The following is a 22,848-nucleotide window of genomic DNA, read 5'->3' as shown; positions in this document are numbered from 1 at the left end:
AATATGTTAATTTAATGTCCACTCTTGACAAAACAACAACAACAACAACAAAACCCATGATTTTTGTGATCTCATGCATGCACGTATTATTGCACATCATGTGAAGAAAATTTTGTATAGGCCTATTATAGTTTAAATTACAGTACCAGTCAAAAGATTGGACACATTACTATTATGTTTTTAAAAGAAGTCTCAAGTCTCTAACCAAATAATTTTTTTTTATTTTTATTTTATTTTAATATACTTTAAAATATAATGCATTTCTGTGATGCAAAGCATCTGAACATTCATGTTACCTCTATGGCATTTCATAAAGGCTACTATATTTGTTATATTATATAGCCTTAATGTTAATGTGCAATTGACAAACTATACATCATTAAAAAGATCTAAGACTCAAGCTTCACATTTTGACCTCTTACTCTTAAAATCTTATATTGACCGTAATTTCTTAATATGCATCAGGAGTTATGAATATGAAAAAGTCGTTACCTTTGACAAAACAACATCCATCAGGGCTTTTAGCTTAAAAGCATGCACATTTGAAGAAATATTAATGGATTCTCATATGTTTGTCAATTTTCTATACAGAGGAGTAATATTTATTCAATACTTATTGTGATAACTATGACCACTGGATACTGTGTTTTCAATTCATACTTGCAGTCGGTGGGCGCTCTGTGCACATTTAGTCCACAAATGACTCCTAATGAAGAACAGGCATACCATGTGACATTCCAGGAACTAACAGGCTTCCAGAGATTGCTATAATCATGGCTATAACATGCAGATAAACAATTTTAAAGATAATAAATACACAATTGCGATGATGTATACATGTGTTGCCTCAGAATTTGCATCTGTATAGCGCTCACTCCGTGGGCGCGGCCGAATTAGCGGATAATGAGCTGACTCACAGACGTCTGACATGGCTCTCTTGTCATACAGATTATATAAACAGAATTTTTGTTTTCTATTTGACTTACACAATTTAAAACCTGACATTTCAACGTTTCTTTAGACATAAGTGTATTTTTTTGTGATTAGTATTCACTAAGTTACACTTCATTTTTTGAGAACTATCAGATTGGACTTCCTTCAGAGGGAGACGAGAGATCACGCATCATGTTAGTTTCCTTTATTTTACAAAAAGCACAACATTTTGTTTTTACTCTGATTGTACACAAATATTTCATAGATTAAAATGGAGTATAACTCTTAATTGTATGTGTAAAATTGCAGAGTAGTTTTAGTCTCTTTCACACTGGTAAGAAAAAAACTGTAGTGGTATGGCCGGCAATACCGCAATACTCCATTGTGTTAAATCTAGAGTGTGTCCACGATTGTGTGTGGGTCCATGTACATGCTGAATCAGATCAAAAGTATTCAAAACAGTTATGATTTCTTTTGCCATATTAGATTCTGCATTATCTATGTGGATGTTAAAGTCCCCAGTAATGGCAAAACAGTCAAATTCTGAGGAAATTGCTGATAACAGTTCTGTAAAGTCCTCAACAATGGCTGGAGAGTATTTTGGAGGCCTATAAATAACTAAGTAGAATGTGAGGAGCACCTTTTTAACATGATACCCAGATATTCGAAAGACAAGTAATCACCAAATGACACTTGCTTGCATTGATAAATATCTTTAAATAGATCAGCTACACCTCCACCTCTCCTAACAGCTCTGCAGACACTAAAGCTAGGAGGTACTGTTTCATTGAGTATTGTTGCACTGTAATGTTTAAAGTTCTAACTTAACAATCTTACTGTAATGATAGTTTGAGAATCTGGAACTTGTACCTGTTGTGTTATGCATAGCTAATAAGGTATATACAGTACCAGGAGTCAGTACTGTGTGCGTTAATACTGCAACATGTAACCCTAACCCTATACAATATACATTTATACAAGCCATTTTAACATTACACTTACTTTCTGTCACTACAGTAATCTTAGTTTGACGTGTAATAAGTCGGGAAACACGGCTGATAGTTCTCAGAAAATGAAGTGTAACTTAGTGAATACTAATGACACTGAGACTTATGTCTAAAAAACGTTGAACTGTCAGGTCAAATCGAAAACAAAAATTCTCTGTTTATGTAATCTAAATGAAAAGAGAGATTTTTTTTTCAGAAAAAAAGAAACGAAAAGAGAGATGTCAGATGCCCGTGATTCAGCTCATTATCTGCTAATGCGGCCATGCCCATGAAGCGAACGCTAATCAGACACAAATTCTGAGGGAATACATGTATACATTGTCGCAATTGTGTATTTATTATCTACAAAATTGTCTATCTGCGTGTTATAGCCATGGTTAGTGATCTCTGGAAGCCTCTGTTAGTTCCTGGAATGTCACATGGTATGCCTGTTCTTCATTAGGAGGCATTTGTGGACTAAAGGTGCACAGAGCGCCCTCCGGCTGCAAGTATGAATTGAAAACACAGTACATCACAGTATTAAGCGCTTATAGTGATGACAATAAATATTGAATAAATATTACTTCTCTGTATAGAAAATTGACAAACATATGAGAATCCATCAATATTTCTCCAAATGTGCATGCTTTTAAGCTGAAAGCCTATATGAAATGCCATAGAGGTAACATGATTGTTCAGACACTTCGCATCACATAAATACATTATATTTTAAAGTATATAATAGAATACTATTATTTTAAATTGTAATAATATTTCACATTATTGCTGTTTTTTTCTGTATGTTTGATATACACCATGATGAGCTTGAGGCTTCTTTTAAAAACATTATAATAGTAATGTGTCCAATCTTTTGACTGGTACTGTAATTTAAACTATGATAGACCTATACACATTTTTCTTCACATGATGTATATAATACGTGCATGCATGAGATCACAAAAATCATGTTTTTTGTTGTTGTTTTTTGTGTCAAGAGTGGACATTATATTAACTTTAATACAATAGCTGATGTTATCCTGTTATCAGAGGTTTTTTTCCACATAGCCTACCTGACTGAAAGGGCTCATTATGCGGGTCATTATGCAGGTCTTTCCCTTCTCAGGTGTGAATCACAGCATTATTCATGAAGATTCACGCCTCCATGCATACTGTGTGTCTTGACAAAAAGTGTCTTACAAGATTTAACACTCTGGAGTCTGAGGTATCACCGGCGATACCACCTTGGTTTTTTTGAAAGAGACTCAAAATACTCCGTCAATTTTGCACATACAATTAAGAGTTATACACCATTTTAATCTGTTGGATATCTTCTTTTATTTGTGTACACTCAGTATTAAACAAAATGTTGTGCTTTTTGCAAAATAAAGAAAACTACATGATGCGTGATCTTTCGTCTCCCTCTGAACGAAGTCCAATCTGATAGTTCTCAGAAAATGAAGTGTAACTTAGTGAATACTAGGGGTGCAACGGTTCAAATTGCTCACAGTTCGGTTCGTATCATGGTTTTAGGGTCACGGTTTCGGTACGGTTCGTTATGTGCAATGTTTAGGGAAAATAGGACTACTGTCAAATAAAAATACAAACTACAAGCAACATCACAAATAAGTATAATAAAGCAAATATTCAAATAAAATAAACAGTGCTTTTCAGGTATCTAACAATAGTTTTCAGGTACAGAAAATGGATAAATTAATCAAATATAAAATAACACTGCATATTTTCTTTACTGTATAAAATAAATAAAGATTAATCATTATTGGAGTTACAAAAACTATTCAGTCAAGAGCAGTGAGTGATTTCTTTATTTGTTGTTTGATTTAACATTAAAAACCGGCAGAAAGAATAGTTTTTTTTCCCTTTAAGACATGCATGATCCAGTACATATACTGTTACACATGCATTGTCTTTCTCGACTAATATACGTTCACTTAAGACATAACCAAATATGTCTCACCTGCGCTCGCTTGCTATCAACACCCGGGTGATGACGCCGTAAATGACTGGACAGAAAAAGTACCCTCCGGCTGCAAGTATAAATTGGAAATACAGTATCCAGCGCTCATAGTAATGACAATAAATATTGAATAAATATTACTCCTCTGTATAGAAAATTGACAAACATATGAGAATCCATCAATATTTCTCCAAATGTGCATACTTTTAAGCTAAAAGTCTATATGAAATGCCATAGAGCTAACATAATTGTTCAGACACATTCCATCACATAAATACATTATATTTTAAAGTATATAATAGAATACCATTATTTTAAATTGTAATAATATTTCACAGTATTGCTGTTTTTTTTCTGTATGTTTGATATACACCATGATGAGCTTGAGACATGATCACAGAGGGTTTTTTCACAGCCTACCTGACTGAAAGGCCACATTAATATGCAGGTCATTAGAACTCATTATGGGATTCTTTTGTGTTCTCAGGTGTGAATTACAGGATTATTCATGATGTGGTCCACGTATACTGTGTTTCTTGACAAAAAGTGTCTTACAAAATTTAAATCTCTCTACTGTTTTATATGAACGAGTGGGCAGGATAATTTTTACATAATTTTGAAGCAAAAACTCTAGTTTACAGCCTCCAATACCCAGAAGTCTTGTGAACACATATATATTATTTTTTTGGCCTTATTTCAGTTTTTTTTTTTTTTTTTTTTCTCAATAACCACACAAACTTTATTCCTTCAAAAATACAAACATGTACATACATGTTTCTCACATATTATGGTAGCCTAGTTTGTGCTGAATACAGTGTAATGACACTTTTTCCATTAATATGTTTATGAACAACTGAAAAAAGCACAAATGTTAGGGCATGTCAACTTCTCCAGGGCCCCAAATCAGCCTCAGACTCCAAAGGGTTAAATGGGTTTGTCAAACGGTTTGAGAAGGCCTTAGGCTTTCTTTCATGTAATAAAACAGAAATAGTGAAAGCAACAGGCACACTGTTGATATCTGGGGGCTCACAGCAAAAGAGTGGGAGAGTTTGGTTCCAGCATTCACCAGTTCCTCCATTTTCTCTGAGAAGCACAGAAGAGGGGATGCTGGAGAGAGGAATAACGTGTCTGGTGAGAGGGGCTGTTGCTCTGGTGTTACCGGAGGCTGTAATATGTTGTCCTGGTTTTTCCCTGTCCTCCCAAAAGTAGTCTTTAGGTGCTGAATCTTGGAGCAGTTCTAACACGTCACTGTCTATTGGTGAGCTCTGTGGGCAGGGCTCAGTCGAGATTGTCAAGTCAAGTCAAGTCACCTTTATTTATATAGCGCTTTTTACAATGCAGATTGTGTCAAAGCAGCTTTACATTGATAACTGGTACATAATTTGGCTGCATAGCAGCTCTTAAATAATAGTGTCAATGCAGGCAGATCAGAAGCACTGTTGAATAAATGCCAAGAATACTATTGAATATCAAATGTCAAGTCAAATGTGTCGAGCAGTGGTTGTTGTGGCTGCATGGTGTTATCATTGTCCTTGTGGGATGTGTCAACCGCATGTCCATTCAGATGCTGAAATGAAATCCTGTGGTCATTCATACTCTGTCCAGGTGTGTTTGTGCCATTCAGATTGAGTAGATTTGCACTCAATCTGCTGGAGGATGAAGAAGGGAGAAGTAGATATTGTCCTTTAGCACTCTTGAGCCCAGTTTGTTTGGGTGCAGGCCATCATGTGTGAGCAATTGTCTCTGACTCCAGAAAAGATTGAAGTTATCGCTGAAATTCAGTCCCTTTATGTTGCAGTTTTTTTTTGCAGCCATGTGTTAAGCCAAAGCAATGGTGAAAATCTATTTGTTCCTCTTGCTGGGAGTGGTCCACTGATGAACGACTGAACTTTTAGTCTTCTAAACGTATCAGAAAGTTAATTGAAATCCCTTTTAAGGAGTTGTGACTGCTCTTTTCGAATATAATTTTTCCCCACATGAATCATTAGTCGATTCATGGGATTCCTCACCCACATTTATCATGTTTGGAGATTCCTCACCCACATTCGGGGATTCCTCACCCACATTTATCATGTCTGGAGATTCCTCACCCACATTCATTAGAACTTCAAATCTGTTCTCCAGATGTATTGGCGATGGTAGGGAACCAGCTCTGTTGTGTGTTCCTTCTGGTTTGGTAGTCCCGCAAGTAACTTTGTTTCAAGAACTGCAATCCTTTGTAGAAGTCTGTGGCAGTTTGTGCAGTAGGTAGATTCTTCTACCAGAAGAGGCATATTATTTCTAATCCTTTTGGATGTAAGCAGCCATGTTTTCCCTTCTCCGGAATGTAACCTGATGGCTGCTGTCAGTGGGAGGCTGGTCGGATAAAGATTCCCCTTTTTTGTAGCAATCTTTCAGTTAAAAAGTTTGTTGGTACCAAGATTTGTTGTTTGAGCACTGTGCTAATTTGCTGTAGTTAAAATTAGGAGATAAAATATAAAAGCAATAGAGCAAAGCACGGAGCTGTAAGCAAGAGCGTCAGAACAATAGCAAAGCAGGAAGCTATTGTTTATTTTTTACGGGATGTTGTAAATTAGATTTTTATGTAAATTGTTATTTTGTTTTTGTGCTAATAATATTTAATTTATTTGTATTTAAGGGTGGGCTTTCTTTATTTTGAACTGGATACGATTCAAGTTATTAACAATACAAACACTCCATGGGCATTCCTAAAAGACTTTGATGATTTAAGCTAAAAAACTTCCAACAAACTTCCAACATTCCAACATTTATTGTTGGATATAAATGTTAATTCGTAAAAGTATGCTGAATGGATTGAGGAGTTGTACAAAGAGAATATACAAGAATTTGTAAATGCTTTGTATATTTGTGTTCATTTGCTATGTTTGGATTTATTGTACTGATGTATGGGTATTATGAAATTTTACTTGTTTTAGGTTGTGTCATTTGAATTTGTGAAAAAAATAAAAACTAAACTAAAGAAACAGGATAAGATAGGGATTATATAAATTGATGTGGACATGTATTAGATTCCTTTGGGTTTTGCCAGACTGGCACCCCTCTTGGTACTGTAGCGATTCCACTCAATTCCAGCTAAAAGATATAAGAACCACTGAAATCCAAGACCTAGGCTCTAGGAGACTGTATGTGAGTCACAAGAACAACAATATATTTAACAAATGCACAGTTTTACTGCACCATTCCTTTTAGAATATGAAAGTGCAATTTGATTAAGTAAAAGGAAAAAACAATTTTAGTTCAAAATGGTAAATAAACAAAATAAAACTTGGGTCAATAAAAAAATAAGAAAAATAGGATTTTTGTCATTAACTACCCGGGTAGTGAATATGATCAAAAGTTCTTATCCGATCCTCGTGTAGGTTCACTCAAGGTTCACAAAAGTTCTGGGGCTCCATGGAGACTGAAGATCTTAGAAATAGAAATTTCTTGCATGCCATTTTTGATCTAACAACCTTGTGGCGTCGAAGACCACAATAAATGGGAAGGGGGGGAAAAAACAGTCTGCACATACATATTATCAGTTTCAAACATTGAACTCTTACAAAGTTACAAGACCTCTTCTTTACAGATCTGAATCTATTAAAATGATTTTCACTCTGTTGTACCATGAATAATTATTTTCAGGTTGTGTGGTATAACCGGTTGGTGTCACGTTAAACTTGTGTTTTTACATGTAAAAATCCCTCAAACTTAGTTTCGTGCAGAAATACTGATGAATAAAGCAGTATAAACATACATTTTGTGATATTAATTTGTGTGACTAAGCAGAAAGCACTTAGCAAACTAATTAAATGACGCAATTCAACCTTACACATATACAATGGCAAAACTAATGTTTAATTATCTTAAACTATGACTCAGAGTTCATGATTATGAACGAAAAAAGTGATGAACTGTTTCCTCTGAGCATATCATGCATCACGTAACCTTTTTTTAATACAACGTAAATTCGATGAATCAACAGAAAAAACATAATATTTTGTGAAATACACAACAGAAATAACCTTTTTCACAGGAGGATTCAAAACAGCAATCTCACAACGCTGTATAATGCTGGCTCTGCTCTCTTGAGATTGTTCACTTGCGCACCTACAGGCCACAACCATAACAGCACCCATCACTTAAAGGTGATAAAGAGGATCTTTTCGTTGACTGAGAAACCAAAGACTGTTACTGAGCTTTTGAAATGAGCGCATGCGTAAGAACAACCCCCCTCCTTCACAGCTCATTTCAAGGGAACGCCTCCCAAAACTCATGCACGAGTATTGGAACACGAGTGTTTACCACCGGCATTCGCTGTGTCGTGTTAGTGGATTCATTATGTCGGACTCATAACCTGCAGTTGTTACTCCTGTCTCCTGACAAAAACATTGCATGCGGCGCCTGTGGAGTGTGGAAAGTTACTGGAGCGCACAGCCGTGCTCGTCTCTCACAAGCCAGAGGGCCAATCCGTGCGCGTCTTTCACAAGCAACGTAATGGCAGTGATTGACAAGCCAGAGGGCCAATCAGAGGGCCACCCAGAGGGCCGATCATCGCGTAAACGATTGGCTGATGTTTTTAAGGCCCTACCTCGTGCACAGATGATGTATATTAATATTATTCCTTTCAGTGCACCTAATAAATAGTCTTTTATCAGTTAGTAAAGACAGTTTCAAGTAATATTGCAAAAATGTATAAAACAAAACATCCTCTTTAGCACCTTTAAAGGTACACTGTAGTTTTTCCAACCGCTAGGGGTCGCCTATTTAAAACAAAGGCGTAGCTTGATGATGCCAAGTTTGAGCCTGGAATCTTGGGACATGTAGTCTTCAGATGACAGCTGGTGGAAATAAATCGGGACAGGACTCGGGCAGAAATCATGTTCATGGATGTGATTGTTAACGTTATTGTAGTATCAAGCAGTGAAGGACCAAGTGTTGTGGCAGCTGAATGAGGCCACTGGAACGATTGTGCAACACGCCTCACGAGCAGCGGAACTTTTGTTATGACACCGTTGCCGGCGCCGCTTCCGCCATTCCGGTTATAAGAATGAGGTAACGCAGCTCTGTTTATTGTATTAGATACAATTGAGTGTGTTGGAAACATTATAACGTTACTCTGTGTGTTCGCTCGGTGGCTGTTGTGTGACATTTGTTGCACACTGCAGTAAGATAGATCGATTTTATGCTGCGTTCACACCGAACGCATCGGGGGCATCTGGAGCGTCTGATTTACATGTTAAGTCAATGTAAACGCGCATGTAGACGTCCTGCGATGCGAATCAAGCCTCTAGCGTGGCGCAAATTGAGCGGTCATGCGCCTGACGAGAGAATCGAGCGTATCGAGCATCTAACGCCCTAGACGCCAGAGTTGAAAAACCAATCAGGGACTCTGCTTTGGTAGTATGTGTTTATGACGTGATCAGCAGTGGAGACCAGAACAAAGATAATAGTCACTGTGTGTGGCCACCCTGAGCTCTATGATGTGTCATCATATTTTTATCGTGACAGGAATAAAAAGGACCTTGCCTGGAAGAGGATAAGCGAGGAAATCGGACAATCTGGTAAGTTGTAAAACGCTTTGCATGATTTTAGCCGTTGATAGTAGCCCACCTGCTAGCTAGCAAAAGCCAGCCGGCATAACTGAGCTAAATTGCCGCTATTAGTTTCCAACTGACGAGATGATGTGTTTATTCAGAGGATCTGTGCATAAAGAAATGGAAGCCCCTCCCATGACGCGAATTCACGTCTGAACACACTTTGTTTAGACGCGTGAATAGAGCGAATTTGACCCGAGTCTGACTTCAAAATGTTCAAGCGTCCAACTAGGCGCGTCTGACGCGAATTTGATGCGCGATACGCGTTCGGTGTGAACACAGCATTAGAATATCCTATTAATAAATGCTGGATGGCTTGTGTTGATAAATGACATGCAATTAATTTTAAAACATATGATGGAGAAAATGCTGTATTACTGTTACTAAAAATAAAGCTGCATCTGATTATGCTATATTAACTACTTGACAAAAAAGTGTTTTTCTCTGAGGCATGGTAAAGCATGGTACTCGCATAAAATCAAGAAAAGTAGATTTAAATGTGTGCTAGTTAACATAGCTGTTGTTGTCCATTAAAATGTAATATATTAAAGCATCTTTGTTTCCATGGTTTCTACAAAATAAAACGGAAACCGAGGGTAATGCAAAATTTTGAAAAATGCTTCAAAATTCAGAAATCTTTGGAAGATATCACTGAATATTAATTAACAATAACAAAAGCAAAACATAGCAAAATTTCTTACTTAAAGTGCATATTGCAGGTTAATTTTTTTTTTTTTTTTTTGAGATGTATATATAATCTTGTACAAAAATCCCATATAAAAAGGTACTGCAGGGTTTAAAAATGTTTTGCAGAACATAAAGGCAGGATTTTAGTAGATAAAGTGACTTTTTTTTTTTCAGCGTCGCGTCATTTTACGTCACGAGAGGGAGTCCTGAACTCTGTGTTGACTCAGTGCAGAGTAGGTTGATATTCAGTAACAGCGGTCATGAATCAGTGTGTTTTCGCTAGTTTTTGTATTCTATTTATCATTGTCATGGTAAATTATTGTGTTTGTGGAGGTTGCATAAACTCCAGCCTGTCAGGACATCGAGTCCAGAGGTTTTACTAACCGCTAAAATGTGCAATCTATCCTATTATGTTAAGTGAAATTAGAGAGCTAGCTATGTTGAAAATATACAGTTGAATCAAAGGTGTGTTTGACAGGAATAGTTTGAAAATGTTTGTTGGTGTGTTTCCAGCAAAAGGGTTGGGAAACACTGCTGTAACAATCACCGCTCAGATAATTTATTTAGATCAGGGGCATCGAATCCTGTTCCTGGAGATCAACCTACCTGCTGAGTTCTGATCCAACCTGATCCAACACACCTGTCTGAAATGATCAAGTGCTCCTGAAGAACTTAATTATCTGGTTCGGGTGTGTTTGATCAGGGTTGGATCTGAACTCTGAACAGGACTGAACAGGATTGGCACCCCGATTTAGATTAACATGATATACACATGATTTACGGCAGCTTCCTGTGTGCATCAAAATGATACATAATACTGAACTATTCATTTGGTCATGTTCATTCTATTCAGATTAAAATATTTTTTGTAATGAATATGACAAAATATTGACTAAATTTAAAGGATATTTTTAAAGAAATGTTAAAATGAACACTGGTAACAGATCATGAGATCAGTCATTTGTGTACACCTGTCATTTTTGTGCTGAGATTTAGTGTTTACAGAAGATTTTAAAAGCTAATTTTAGTCCTAACATTTACATCAAATGATTCATCTTAGGGCAAAAACACTGTGACAATCAGAGAGATGATCTTACCACAGTGTCTCCAGTTTACAGCGAGGATCCTCCAGTACAGCAGAGAGCAGATAAACTGAATCTCCTAGTTTATTCCCAGACAGATTCAGTTCTCTCAGGTGTGAGGGGTTTGATTTCAGAGCTGAAGCCAGAGCAGCACAATCTTCACCTGTGACTCCACAATCACCCAACCTGTAGAGAACAATGACACACTCTTCACTCTCTCAGTTCAGATCAACAAGTTCAAGTCACAATTCTACACAGATTATTAAATATGCCTAAATTTCCAATGGAGATTTATCACAGTCATTTGATTAAAATAATAATAATTAAAATAATAATAAAGAAATTCAAAAAGCTTTCAACACCTGAGCTTCAAAAATCCTAGTCTACATTGGAAGTTTAATAATAAGAGAGACACAGAGGAAAGATGATTATTATCTATTAAAGATGATGATTATTATCTATTATCTTCATTTGTTGTTTGTTAATTATTGTATGATCCACAGAATGAGGAGTGGCACCTAAAGCCGAGTTCAGACTGCACAATTTTCAAAGTAGTCGGGTCACTGTTCTTTTCACACTGCATGACTATCTTGGCCAGCATTCAGTTGCTGCTGTGTTCAAACTGCACGATGGATCGGCGACAGAAGGTTTCACACTGCATGACTTTACAATAGGAAGAATCGCTGACAACTCTGTCTGGCACGCAAACTACGTTTCACAACCAAACAAGGAAACAATATGGACAAGGAAACAATATGGAGTCAAATTAATGCCTTAAAGTTTTGCACAAAAATAAAGTTTTGCAAAACAAAAAAAAGAATTGAGCAATAAAAAAATGTTTTGCAAACAAAAATAAAGAATTGCAAAGGAAAAATAAAGTATTGAGCAGAAAAAAATAAGTTTTGCAAGCAAAATAAAATAACGTAGTGCAAAAATATAAAAATATAATCAATTACAAAAATCAATGACAGCTGTAATCTTATTTTATCTTTGCCACATATTTTTCATGCTCAAACCTACTAAGTCATTTGCAACGCTCATTTTATGAGCTCACGATACCAGTTTTCCTTTGCGCTGCACTTTTCTGTGCGGTTCTCTTTATGGCACTGGTTTGATGTGGGGGTGGAGTCAAGAAACGGGGGCACGTCCCCGCGAAACACGCCATCTGCAGGAGACGCAGATCGAACAGAACAGATCAAGCATAGAGACAGAGCGCATTTATTATAATCTGAAAACCACGCCCACCGGGGGAATCCAACCGTCTCCATTGACTTTGTATTGCGTGAGGCTGCCTTCTTGTCTTTTCTGACACATTACAAAAAACAGAACAATGCCTAAAAGCTGCTGTGTGACAAGGTGTACAGCTAACAAGCTAAAAAACCCAGAAATAAGTTTTTATAAGCTGTCGATCCCAAAAAAACGAATGTTTAAGGACACAAAAGTGGATACAGGCAGTGAGACAGAGCGCAACGGGTCATATTACTATAAGAAATGCATTGGAGGGGTCGTAATCGACGACAACATATGCTAAACAAACCAACAAAAACAAACCATTCATTATTTTTAACCATGTCAAAGAATTATTTCACCTGTCGCCGATTACGTTCCCCTTCAATGCATTTCGCGGGGGCGTGCCCCCGTTTCTTGACTCCACCCCCACGTCAAACCAGTGCCATAAAGAGATCTGCACAGAAAAGTGCAGCGCAAAAGAAAACCGGTATCGCTTGACTGAAACGCAGAATAAAATGAGCGTTGCAAATGATTTAGTAGGTTTGAGCATGAAAAATAAGTGGCAAAGATAAAATAGGATTACAGCTGTCATTGATTTTTGTAATTGATTATATTTTTATTTTTGCACTACGTTATTTTATTTTGCTTGCAAAACTTATTTTTTTCTGCTCAATACTTTATTTTTTCCTTTGCAATTCTTTATTTTTGTTTGCAAAACATTTTTTTATTGCTCAATTCTTTTTTGTGTTTTGCAAAACTTTATTTTTGTGCAAAACTTTAAGGCATTAATTTGACTCCATAAAACAACGCGATATCACGTGTGGAGGACCGGAGTTGTTGTTATTATTATTAAAAAACGGTAGCACGCAAGAAGCTTGCAATACGAGTTGCCTGTGCGCTGATTTGCAGCGAATATAAGAAAAAGAAAAGAAAAATATGGAGGAGGAAATGGTTGGGGAGACTGTGGATTGTGTGTTCTGCAACGAGAGTTTCTTTTCAATGTGCTGCTGTTGCGGATGGTCAAGCAAATGTTTGTGTTTTGTTTGATAGAATTGTAATGTTTATGTGTACGAAGCCATGCTTGCTGATGTTGTGGTCTATAACTCCTCCCCGAACTCCCCACTGCTCTGTATCTTGCTCGGGCATTTGTCGGCGATTTCTCAAAACCTGTCGGCGAGCCAAAATCGAGGCTAAAATCGTGCAGTCTGAACTCGGCATAAGCTCACCATGATATGGAAAACCGGTTATACCATATTATGAGGGAAGATACCAGTATTTTATACTGATTTAAAAGGGAAAACAATAAAACTTGATGACAACAGTTCCTAAAAATTACTGCACACATTACATCAACAACTGTTTGATTCTTTTACAAGTACTCCATGTCAGATGTAGCGTCTGGACCAATCAGGCACACAATTATTCATTATATTTAAACAAATTACCCATAAACTCACTCTATCAAAGTTCTGTGAACCCATCCCCCTAAAACTGCAACTAGCATCCCAAACATAGCTAAACCATTGGCAGAACTTGGTGTCCTGTTACAGATACTTGGACCTTTTACGATCAGGAAGAATTTTGAAGAGACTAGTGACTCTGACTTCATTCTTTCTGAGAAGGACAAATGAACTCTCTTAAGCCTATGTATTCTCTATATAACCACTTGGGAAATGTATAAACATGTATCCAATTTTCGCATCTCATGACTTTCCTTTTTATAGGCTTTATTCTATGTATTAATTCTCTCTTTTGAACTATTTTGGTATTAGTTGCAAATGTATAGTTAACTGAAATCACATTGGTAGCATGTTTGGTATCTATGGACTCTAACTTTCGTTCCTATTTGGTCATTTATGTTACATGTTACTAACTCTGTGACACATTAGTATTATAATAATCTAGAAGGTTCTTTTCTCATTCATCCAATCCAGTGTCTTATGCTAATATCTTGCTACAGAACAAAGACTCGTAAAACTTCCCTCTGAAAGGGAAACTCCTTATTGGCTCAGACACCTCAAGAGGGTGTGACATCTTCACCCCTTATATTCACTGATCACAAGATCAAACTCTCTCTTCACTTTTACTTAAAAATGCTGATGTTAAGATGATTCTGTGAGAAGCTAGAAGCTTCTATGGAACCCCAAGCTTGTGCCAGGCCTCAGCCTAGACTTTCCATTCACCAAAGATCCCCTGAATCCAACTGGTTCTCTTTCATCAAGACAATATCAGCAAAGATTCAACGGGAGCCTCCACAAATTGCATCAGGACAGAAAGAGCAGAGAGCAGAACGATGCAAAATTGGGAAAAAGGGGGCTTGGATTAACCGACAAACAGGAGGAACTCCTTACCAAACTTTCCCCAGAGTTGCGAGCAGAGTTCAAGGAAGCCTTTTCAAATAAAATCACAACAAAAATGTGTGCCAGCACTGGTTGTGAGCCAAAAGAAAGCCCTGTCATAATGATGCTGTTGGATGTGACGACAAACTCTGGCCAACTAGGCGGTACATTGATTGATCTCGCTTCAGATACTAATTATATATCTAATAATGCAGCAGAGCGTCTCAAGCTAAATGGTGAGAACATTAAGTTGATTGTCCAAGGTGTTGGAGGGATGGAGAAAACCATTACTACCAAGAAGTATACCTTGAGGCTGAGAGTAAAAACTCCTAAAGGTACAATAGCAGAACACAAACTCCTTTGTTACGGCTTGGAAGATGTTGCAAAGGTGAACCAAGCTGTCACATCACAGCAACTAAAGAAGTTCTTTCCAAACATTCCACTCAAGGACTTGGTCCGGCCTAAAAAGATCGACCTGTTGATAAGTCACAGAGAGGGTCGTCTGGTCCCACAGCCAGTCAGAGTAGTTGGAGACCTCGTCCTCTGGGATGGCCCCCTTGGTAAGACTGTAGGTGGAACGCATCCTGATCTCTTTGAAGTGATAGACCTAGCAGTGCACAGGTCTGAAACACATTTCTGTAGGTCAATGAGAACAGCTTCGAAGGTGTACAAAGAGATTTGTGTAAAGCCTGAAGGACCCAGTGAAGTTTCGGTGGAAAAAGAAGACGCAATCCTTAGAAACACTGCAACGACCAACAAAGAAGTTTTAGAATGGTTCAAGTGGGACAGTATTGGTGCCGCCTGTGATCCTCAGTGTGGTGGCTGCAGATGCGGTAGGTGCCCCCTTGGAGGCAAGGAAATGACCCTAGGAGAGGAGAGAGAATTGGAAAAAAATAAAGGAATGTCTCACATATGTGCAAGCTGACAAGCATAGCGAATCCCCGCACTGGCACGCAGCTTACCCATGGAAAGGAGACCCCGCAAAACTACCTGACAATCGACGTGCCGTGGAAGCTACCTTTTTGAACACTGAGAAACGACTGGAGAGAGAACCAGAATGGAAGGCTGCCTACAGAGAGCAAATCCATGATATGGTCTCAAGAGGGGCTGCCGTTAAAGTCACCCAAGAGGAAATCGATAACTGGAAAGGATCTAAGTGGTCTATCAGTCATTTAGTTGCTCCTAATCCTCACTCAACCACTACCCCTGTAAGAATTGTTTGGAACAGTAGCCAAGAATTTAAGGGGATAAGTTTAAATGACCTACTGTACAAGGGTCCTGATGTCCTGAATCAGATAAGGGGCATACTTCTGAGATTCAGGACTGGGTTGTACGCCGCCCTGGGTGATGTGAAAAAAATGTACAACTCTGTCTGGCTAGAAGACAAAGAAGTACATCTCCATCGATTTCTCTGGAGAGATGATCCTGAGAAGATAATTGAAGTCTTTGCCGTTGTCAGGGTAAATATTGGTGATAAACCTGCTGGTTGTATCGCTCAGGTGGCAATGAGAGAAACTGGCAATCTGCCCCAATTTGAAGCCATGGTTGAGGAGCGCAGAGTTGTGGTAGAAGATAGTTATGTTGATGACATTTTGACGTCCCACAACGACTTGCGGATACTGGAGAAAATCACTAAAGGAGTGGGAAAAATCTTAAAGGCTGGAGGCTTCTCCCTTAAGCCGTGGATCTTATCTGGCCAAAGTGGGAGGCTTTGGGTTCGAATTATGGGGGAGCTAAGGGGAGCTCGGCTCCCCTGAAAAGGACCTGGGCTCCCCTGAAAGCCTACTTTGAGACATTTAGGGGAGCTCTAAAACACTGTCCATTTTTTGTGTCGCATATAGATTTTGATTTTCTGTACATTAAGGTTCCTGAAATAAATGATGATATTAAAAATGTGTCAATGTTGTGTGTTTATTCGCTCATTACATTACTATTTCCGAACACTATTTTCCGCTGTGTCTCCTGCTGTGACCATCCATGCGTGGCGGCGCTTCACTGAAATTACTACGTTTACGTCACCACTTGAACTTCTCACTGAGTTGGTATTTGAATGTTAGCTTAACTTCAAGTTCAAAACATACTTTATTCGTTTTTTGGAACACTCTGTGGATACTAATAAGAATGTCAAAAAGAAAGCAGCCAAACCTCAGTCAATTTGGATTTACAAAACAAACAAAGAGGAGTGATGACAGCGCACCAGCTACAACTAGCTTGCCGGTGATACCGTCGGCGCTGCCGCCGCTAAAAGTTGCTGCTAGTGACAGAACCAGCACCGAGGATAGCGAGACTTTGGCGCCAGAAACCACCGCTGCGACCTGCAGCGGACCAGGCGATCATGCAACACCTTTCAACTGGACAACAAAGCAATGGAGTGAGTGGAGAATCAGGAATACATGGCTCTACTCCAAAAATCAGAAGTTAGGATGTACAGTATGCATGGAGGCAAAAAGCCTGTTGCTCGCCGAAAGAGCAACGGGAGTACATCTGTCAGAGGAATGGATGAATGGAGAGGTCAGCAGCGAGTCACAGAATAACCTGCGGAAAAAGATTTACAAGCATCGGGACAGTTTGGCACACAAAAGAGCGGTTGAGATTTCGGAGATGAAGGAAAAGGATGTGCTCCCAAACAAGGTACTTGAAGTAAATGCTAATTTAATGCAAGAAACAGCTACGTCTTTCAGATCTGCTTATATGGTGGCCAAGGAAAAATTGGCCTACAGAAAGCTCCCTGCTGTAATGTCCCTTCAAAAACTTAATGGTGCAAACGTGGGAAATGTGCACAAATCAGACCATGCTTGTGCTGAAATAATCGGACATATCGCCAGTGAAATGAGAGCTAAATTTGTTTCAAAAATAAAAGAACTGGGATCACGAATCAGTATCACGATAGATGAGAGCACAGTTCATGGCCTGGCTTATATGATCATTTATGTGCGGTGTGACATGACAGGAACGGGGGAAGTGGATAATGTTTTTTTTTAGATATCGTTGAGCTTTCAGAAGGCATGGATGCCGAATCGATGTACAAAAGTTTGAGGAAAAGCTTGAGACAAGCGGGACTGGATGATGAGTTTCTGGGAAAAAATCTCATCTGCATTGCAACGGATGGAGCAGCGGTACTGACGGGCAGAGTCGGCGGACTCGTCACTAAACTCAAACAAGATTTCCCCAAAGTTCAGTCAATACACTGTCTAGCTCACCGACTTGAGTTAGCTGTCAAAGACTCACTTAAGGAAGTAGCTGGATGTAACCAATTTGAGTTTTTCCACACAAAAAGCCGAACAACGCATATCGACTGGCCTGTTCAAAGATGTTGAGCTTTCAGAGAGCAGGCCGAAGATAAACCGTCTTTCAGTTCAATCAGTCTATTATCAACAGCCTAAAGAAGAGACTGCCCGAACCGGACCTTGTCCAGATGCTGAAACCGCTGGATAAACGCTTTTGGCCACAGCAACATAGCGCCCGTATCCTATATGGGGAAACTGAGGTTCGAGCATTGGCAAAAACACTGGGAGAACCGGCCCGAGAGGCTGTTGAGGAGTTCCGGGACTTTAAATTGCAAAACAGAGCACCAGGGAAAACTCTTGTCAAACTTCAAACAGCAAGTCTGACCTACTTGCCGTCCTCAGCTGAGTGTGAGAGGGATTTTCTGCCGTGAATTCTACTGACAGCAAGTATCGCAACAAGTTGCGTGAACAAAGCCTCTCCTCGATTCTCTTCGTGGATCTGAATGGACCCCCTTTGGAGCAATTTGACCCTCTGCCTTTTGTATCATCTTGGATTAAAGCCGGTCACCGACCCTCAACATCCTGGGTTACAGGACGGAAAGCAAAGACAGAAGACCCCAGGCCTCTGTGGTCACTTCTGATTTAAGGTAAGAATCATGGAATTACTTACTTGATCTGTGCGTTTGTGAGGATTGGCCCTAATCCTATTTAATATTGATGTATTTTTTTTTTATGATTGTTATGTGAGTTATTCTGTTTTTTTATCATGATTTGCATGATGTAGGCCTAAGCGCGGTTGATTCAGAACCGTGGACAGAGCTGTTTGCCCTAACACTGACAACACTGACTGACGCTTGCGTTTTAAAGTAAACGGTTTACTAAGTAAACAATAGATTTACTGTAAACCTATTGTTTTAAATGCCCTAACATGCACCAAAAGCGTTAAAGTCAGTCAGGGAGGATCGGAAAATCGGGCTCCCCCGAAAGCCACTTTGTAATTCGAACCCTGCCTGAAACCACAACTGATCCCAGTATTAGTAAGATAACTGTGAGTGTGCCCAAAACCCTGGTGTTGCCTAACCAGATGCGAGACGAAGAAAGCAAAGCGCTTGGAGTCGGCTATGAACCAGAGACTGACAAACTTCGTGTGATGGCTTCTGTAAATTTCTCGAAGAAGAGAGGAAAGATGAGGACAGGAGTCGATTTACGCGAAGAGGAAGTCAGAGGTAAAACTCCAAACCCATTGACCCGTCGGATGCTGCTAAGCCAGATCGCTGGATTCTACGACCCCATTGGTCTTGCCACACCTGCGAAGCAGAAAGGGGTGATGCTTGTGAGAGAAGCTTACCAAGAAGTGAGTATAAGGAGTCAAGTTAAAGACACTTGGGATGACCCACTCTCACCAAAATTACGAGAGGCCTCCATAAAACTCCTTGAAGAATATGTGAGACTTGCCCAGATTAGGTTCGAAAGAAGCCTCACACCAATTGGAGCTAAAGGCCATCCAATGGGAGCCACGTTTTCAGATGGGAGTGAAGCTTCCTATGGTGTGGTGCTGTATCTCCGTTGGGAGACACAAAATGGGGTTGTAGTTAAGTTAGTTGAGTCAAAAGCAAAGCTTACCCCCCTCAACCAGAAAGGAGATGTAATTAAGGCAGAGCTATGTGGCGCTGTCTTTGTGATCCGTCTGAGAAAGTACTTTGAGAAGCACTGTCGCATCAAGGTCACCCGCTGGATCCACTTTGTGGATAGCCAAACAATCCTGGGAGCAATTCACAAAGATAGCTATGGCTTTCAAACTTTCTTTGCTAACCGCATTGGAGAAATCCAGAAGGCTAGTCCAGTGGAAGATTGGAGGTGGGTTGAGGGTAACCTGAACATAGCAGACATCATCACAAGGGGAGCAACTCCTGAGGAACTCATTGAAGGGTCAGAGTGGCAACAAGGCCCAAAGTTCCTGAGTTGGCCTGAAGATGAGTGGCCTGTGAAAACGGCCAGTGAGATCGTAACCAGTGTTGCTGATGATGTTAAAAAGTTGCAGAGAAAAGCGTTTTCAGCAGCAGTCACCAGGGCTCAGGCAGAAAAATCTCAAGCTCCAGCTCATGTTGGGGCAGGAAAAATCCACACCGCAACCACTAAAAGACCAAGTCTAACTCCAGTAGTAGAGAGGAAGCCCTGGGGGGTAGCTCTTGCACCTTGTTGATGAACAACAGTAATTTGTCTAAATTGTGTGAACAATTGCCTGGGCAAAGATGCAGAATTGGAACAATAAACAAAGCCTCAACTCCAAAGTGGGAGGTAAAGTGTCGTACCTGTGGAAGAGAGAACGGCGGCTTTCCAAGAAGCCCTTGCACCATTAATTCAGGATACATTAAATCGTCTTGCTGTGATTAAAGATGACAACAGTGGGCTCTTACTTTGTGGTGGTAGAGTTCAGTCTTGGAATGAAGATGGAACCGCTGTTCCTTTAATCTCATTCCAGTCGTGGCTGGGAACCTTGCTTGCGAGGGAAGCTCATGAAGCGAATCATGAAGGGGTTGCTGCCACACTGCTACGTACTAAAAGAAAAGCCTGGGTTGTGCAAGGTCGGAGAATAGTGAAGGTGGTGGTAAATAAGTGCATCACTTGCAAGAAACAAAAAGCCCGGCTTTGCCAGCAAGTGATGAGCGCTCTTCCTCAAGAACGTACTAGTAGAGCGAATCCATTCGAGTATACTACACTGGACCTCTTCGGACCCTTTGAAGTTAGAGATGCTGTTAAGAAAAGAACCAAGAAAAAGGTCAGGGGAATCGTGTATTGCTGCATGACTTCTAGAGCTATCCACGCTGATCTCGTTGACGATCAGTCTTCGGAAAGCTTTCTTCAGGCCTACTCTCGGTTCACTGCTCTGAGGGGACATCCCAAAAAACTATGGTCAGACAGAGGCACAAACTTTTTGGGTGCAAGACCTGCTCTAAGGGAGCTGCACAAGCACCTGGCCTGTTTGCAGAAGGCATCCATTGAAGACAAGGCTGCCAGAAATGGCACAGAGTGGCAATGGGACTTTCATCCTGCTGACTCGCCACACAGGAATGGAGCAGCAGAAGCAGCTGTCAAGCTCCTTAAAAGAGCTCTTAACAGTCTTGGCGCGACAACTGGCAGCTACACTTGGGGAGAGTTTCAGACCCTTCTCTACTCAGCAGCCAACTTGACTAATGAGAGACCAATTGACGCCAGGGCACAGGAACAAGAGGACTCTGTGGAGTATCTGACCCCCAACTCCCTTATCCTAGGGCGCTCCGGTCAGGGAGGAGACATGCACGGAATTGATATGGACACCTGCTCTTGGCGTAGACTTGGGGCTGTCCAGGCTGGAGTCGACAGGTTCTGGAAGAAATGGAGTGAGCTGGCAGGACCTAACTTGTTCATACGACACAAGTGGCACCGAGCAGAGAGAAGTGTCAAGGTTGGAGATGTTGTCTGGATCGCGGACCAGAATGCTCTAAGGGGGCAGTTCCGGCTCGGCCGGGTTACTACAACATACCCAGACAAGAAAGGGGTTGTTCGGGATGTGGACATAAAAACCTGTGTGGGTCTTCCTGCTCCCAGAGCTCAGAGAAAGGATTTTACCATGCCCACGACCATTGTCATTCGCAGAGATGTGCGGAGGTTGGTGATCTTAATTCCTGTTGAAGATCAAGTGGAGGTAATATAAGTCCTCACCATGGGTACTCAAAACTCTGTGACTCAGTGTTCTTTGCTTAGCTATTCATTAAGACTAAAGCAACTGTGCCCTCCTTGGATCTTTGATCAGTCGGCCAAGTGGGAGGTGTTAAGACTTTTAGCTTGTTAAAAAAAAAAAAAAAAAAAAAAAAAAAAAAAATTTAATGTATATGCAAATAGATAAATGAGACGCAAATGGGAAATGAGTGATTTCTTAAGTTTGTTTACATGCAGATGTGTTCATGTGCGATGCTTTACTGAGACTTTAAAGTCATGGCAGCTGGTAATCACTTCATCACAGACATTCAGCAGGAGCACACAGCCTGTTGGTATGTAACCGCTAACTTTTCACACAATCTAGTAACATTAAGGAAATTATATATGAATGCACTAAACGTTTACTTTATTATGTCTGTATTAATTGGATAAGAGTAACTTGTAGCGGTAGTTTAGCGTCCTGGATGTTGTAAAGCATTAGGCATCATTATTAGCCATTAGCGTTGTGCTGATTATTCAGAGCACTTTATTGGTTTCTTGTGGCGGTAGTGATACCGGTGGTTTTAATCGGTGGTCTATGGTAGAGTGCATTTATGCGTGTATGAATCATTTGATCGAGGATTGTGGTAGCATGGGTTTTGTGTACGGAGACAGCGTCCATAGCTACCAGTGACGGTAGAGTCACTGTGCGCATGCTCCTCTGGCGCTAGGCATTCTGGGTAATGTAGTCAATATAGTTTTAAGCTAGATTCGTCACATTTGATGGTGTTGCAGGCTTTTGATTTCATTATTTACATTATTGTTATATTATGTTATTTGATTAACTTATATGATGTATTCGAATAGTATTTTGCCGTTGTTTAAATAATATTTTGTCATTATTTAAATAATATTTTGTCATTATTTAAATAATATTTGCCATTATTTAATGAGCATGATTTTTGAACATAGACCATACAAATTGGAAGTTCTGAGGGTAATTTTCGGGGTCATGCATGTGTTGAACAGACATCTGCATTCCGGCTCATCTCTATGCAAGTGACAAAAATAAGAAACAGCCAGATCAAAATAACAAAAGAATAAACATGCTATA

The 22,848-nt window shown here is 39.7% G+C and overlaps 1 protein-coding gene across 1 annotated transcript in view; it reads right to left on the bottom strand.

Annotated features, from left to right (window-relative positions):
* The window catches only part of LOC125257743 (ribonuclease inhibitor-like), a 90,143-nt gene extending 78,579 nt beyond the window's left edge, over positions 1-11,564 (bottom strand). The window contains exons 1-2 of the mRNA XM_048174392.1: positions 11,559-11,564; positions 11,276-11,475 (exon numbers count right to left, since the gene is read on the bottom strand). Of these exons, the coding sequence (XP_048030349.1) occupies positions 11,276-11,475; positions 11,559-11,564 (206 nt within the window). The remainder of the gene's footprint in view (positions 1-11,275; positions 11,476-11,558) is intronic.
* Between the last annotated feature and the right edge of the window lie 11,284 nt (positions 11,565-22,848).

Source organism: Megalobrama amblycephala, linkage group LG22, assembly GCF_018812025.1.
Source record: "Megalobrama amblycephala isolate DHTTF-2021 linkage group LG22, ASM1881202v1, whole genome shotgun sequence".
In the NCBI taxonomy this organism is placed as follows: domain Eukaryota; kingdom Metazoa; phylum Chordata; class Actinopteri; order Cypriniformes; family Xenocyprididae; genus Megalobrama; species Megalobrama amblycephala.
Note: the sequence above shows the minus strand (reverse complement) of the source record. Positions and strands in the feature narration are given on the sequence as shown.